The sequence below is a fragment of the Triticum aestivum genome, chromosome 3A (genome assembly GCF_018294505.1).
Source record: "Triticum aestivum cultivar Chinese Spring chromosome 3A, IWGSC CS RefSeq v2.1, whole genome shotgun sequence".
NCBI classification, from domain to species: domain Eukaryota; kingdom Viridiplantae; phylum Streptophyta; class Magnoliopsida; order Poales; family Poaceae; genus Triticum; species Triticum aestivum.
Window position 1 is genome coordinate 599,806,755 of NC_057800.1, and position 2,467 is coordinate 599,809,221.

The window sequence follows — 2,467 nt, forward strand, 5'->3', positions numbered from 1 at the left end:
CCTGCAGGGTTTAAACTTTCAAAAGTCGTGCCCGCGGTTATGGGCAGATGTGAATTTGTTAATGTCCGGTTGTAAAAAACTTGAAACTTAACTTAATTAAAATGCATCAACCGCGTGTGTAGCCGTGATGGTCTCTTTCCGGCGGAGTCCGGGAAGTGAACACGGTTCTTGTGTTATGCTTGAACGTAAGTAGTTTCAGGATCACTTCTTGATCACTTCTAGTTCACGACTGTGCTTTGCTTCTCTTCTCGCTCTCATTTGCGTAAGTTAGCCACCATATATGCTAGTGCTTGCTGCAGCTCCACCTCACTACTCTTTCCAACCCATAAGCTTAAATAGTCTTGATCTCACGGGTGTGAGATTGCTGAGTCCTCATGGCTCACAGATACTTCCAAACAGTTGCAGGTGCCGATGATACCAGCGCAGATGGCGCAACCAAGCTCAAGTGGGAGCCCGATGAAGATCGTGTTTGTTGTGTTGTTTCGTTTCCAGTTGATCAGTAGTGGAGCCCAGTCGGGACGATCAAGGATCTAGCATTTGGCGTTTTCTTCTTTATTTTGGTTCCATAGTCGGACCTTGATTGTACTCTGGATGTTGTATGATATATTCATGTATTGTGTGAAGTGGCGATTGTAAGCCAACTCTCTATCCCTTTTTTATTCAATACATGAGATGTGTAAAGATTACCCCTCTTGCGATAGACCCACCATGCGAATATGCTTCTAAGTCGTGCCCCGACACGTGGGAGATATAGCCGCATCGTGGGTGTTACAACCCCCCCTTCCCCTCTCACCACGGCATCACATAAATGCAAAAATTTGTGTTGGGTTGCATCACCGAGAAATGGTCAAATAGTTGCTCCCTTTTATCTCACATACTTGTCAATAATCTTGTCACATGATGGAAAGAAACATCACATCATTCTTCCTTTGGCGCTGCACATCATAAAATGAGGCTACCAACCAGGAATGACGGGAGAGGTACAGTTAAATTGTCATCCAGTTCAGTGCTGATGGGGTGTGACTCTACAAGTGCCGCGGCTATGGAGACCACAAGGAAGCCGAACGTCATGTGCCAACTTTCCTCAATGAAACCAAAAGTGTGAAAATAATGCATGCACCTGAACAATATGAGAATGAAGATTAAGCAAAGTATGTGAAAGCATGGTCTCATTAAGTAATTACCCAACCGAAGCCAAGAAACCGTTGCTGCTGCCGCCAGCCGTGGTGCGTGCGCTAGACAGGCTCCGCCGTGCCTTTCTTTGGAACGTCGTTGAACGGGCCTCGGGTGCCCAATGCCTTGTTGCGTGGGAGCGGGTGTGCCGGGCGAAGAGCGAAGGCGGGCCGGGAGTCCGTGACCTGGCAACGCAAAACTTGTGTCTGCTGCTGAAGATGCTTCATCGCCTACACACGACCCCAGACTCTAGGTGGGCGGCCTGGATATGGGGCGGGGCTGGTGGGCTCTCCCTCCTTGCTCGCGGCGAGCTGGCCCTTGGTGAGCACCGGGCCGCGATCATGAAATTGCTCCCGCTCTACCGCGCCATCTCCGTGGTCAACGTCGGGGAGGGGAGCACATGTTCTTTCTGGTGGGATAGCTGGCTGCCCTGCGGGCCTGTCGCGGTGGCGTACCCAGCCCTCTTCTCCCACGCCTTGGACGCGGAGGCGACAGTCGGGCAGGTGTGCGCACGCGGCCTCGCTCGCTGCCTGGTGCCTCGGCTGACAAGGGTGGGCGAGCGCGAACTTACGGTGGTCGCTGCGCTCCTGGCCACGTTGCCAGCGCGGGCCAGGGGAGATGAGAGGAGGCTTCTTCACGCCGCTGCACCAAAGGCGCCCTGTCATCCAGCTCCGCATACAGACTCCTGCGGTTTGGCGGGGTGGCCGCTGGCTTCGCCCCCATGATCTGGGAGGCGCGTGCTCCGTCGCGGGTAAAGTTTTTTTGCTGGCTGCTGGTGCAACGACGCATCCACACAAGGGACGTCCTACTCCGGAAACGCGTTGTCGATGCAGAAGATGCCTGCTGTCCACTCTGCTCTGCAGCTCTAGAAACTGCTGACCACATGCTCTTCTCCTGCCCATTCGCGATGGCGTTCTGGAGACATGTCCAGGTCGTTGTCGACGGTGTTACGGTGTGCAAGCTCGGCGCACTTGCAGCTGCGGTGGCGTTGGGCGTCGAGTCGGAGGTTGAGTTCGCCATGCTGTGCTGCTGGCAGCTTTGGAAACACGGGAACGCGGTCGTTTTTCAACGCCTGCCGCCGTCTCTTGCCCGCCTGCTCTGCTGCTGTAGGGAGGAGACGGTCCTCTGGCGTGATCGGCTGCCTGATGCTCGTCGATCGCAACCGGGGGATGGGTGCGTGCGCTCTCGCCATTGCCTTCGTGATGTGTTCGGTCCCCCCCCCCATCCCTCCCTCATGTAAAGTTGATGCTTTGTAAGTATCTGAGATTTTAGCCCACCTTGATCAATGTATTCA

At 54.2% G+C, this 2,467-nt stretch overlaps 1 protein-coding gene across 1 annotated transcript in view; it reads right to left on the reverse strand.

Annotated features, from left to right (window-relative positions):
• Positions 1–942: 942 nt before the first annotated feature.
• Positions 943–2,467, reverse strand: part of LOC123057026 (probable phytol kinase 2, chloroplastic) — a 13,575-nt gene continuing 12,050 nt past the window's right edge. Inside the window, exons 6-7 of the mRNA XM_044480202.1 lie at positions 1,185–1,205; positions 943–1,120 (exon numbers count right to left, since the gene is read on the reverse strand). Coding sequence (XP_044336137.1) covers positions 943–1,120; positions 1,185–1,205 — 199 coding nt within the window. The remainder of the gene's footprint in view (positions 1,121–1,184; positions 1,206–2,467) is intronic.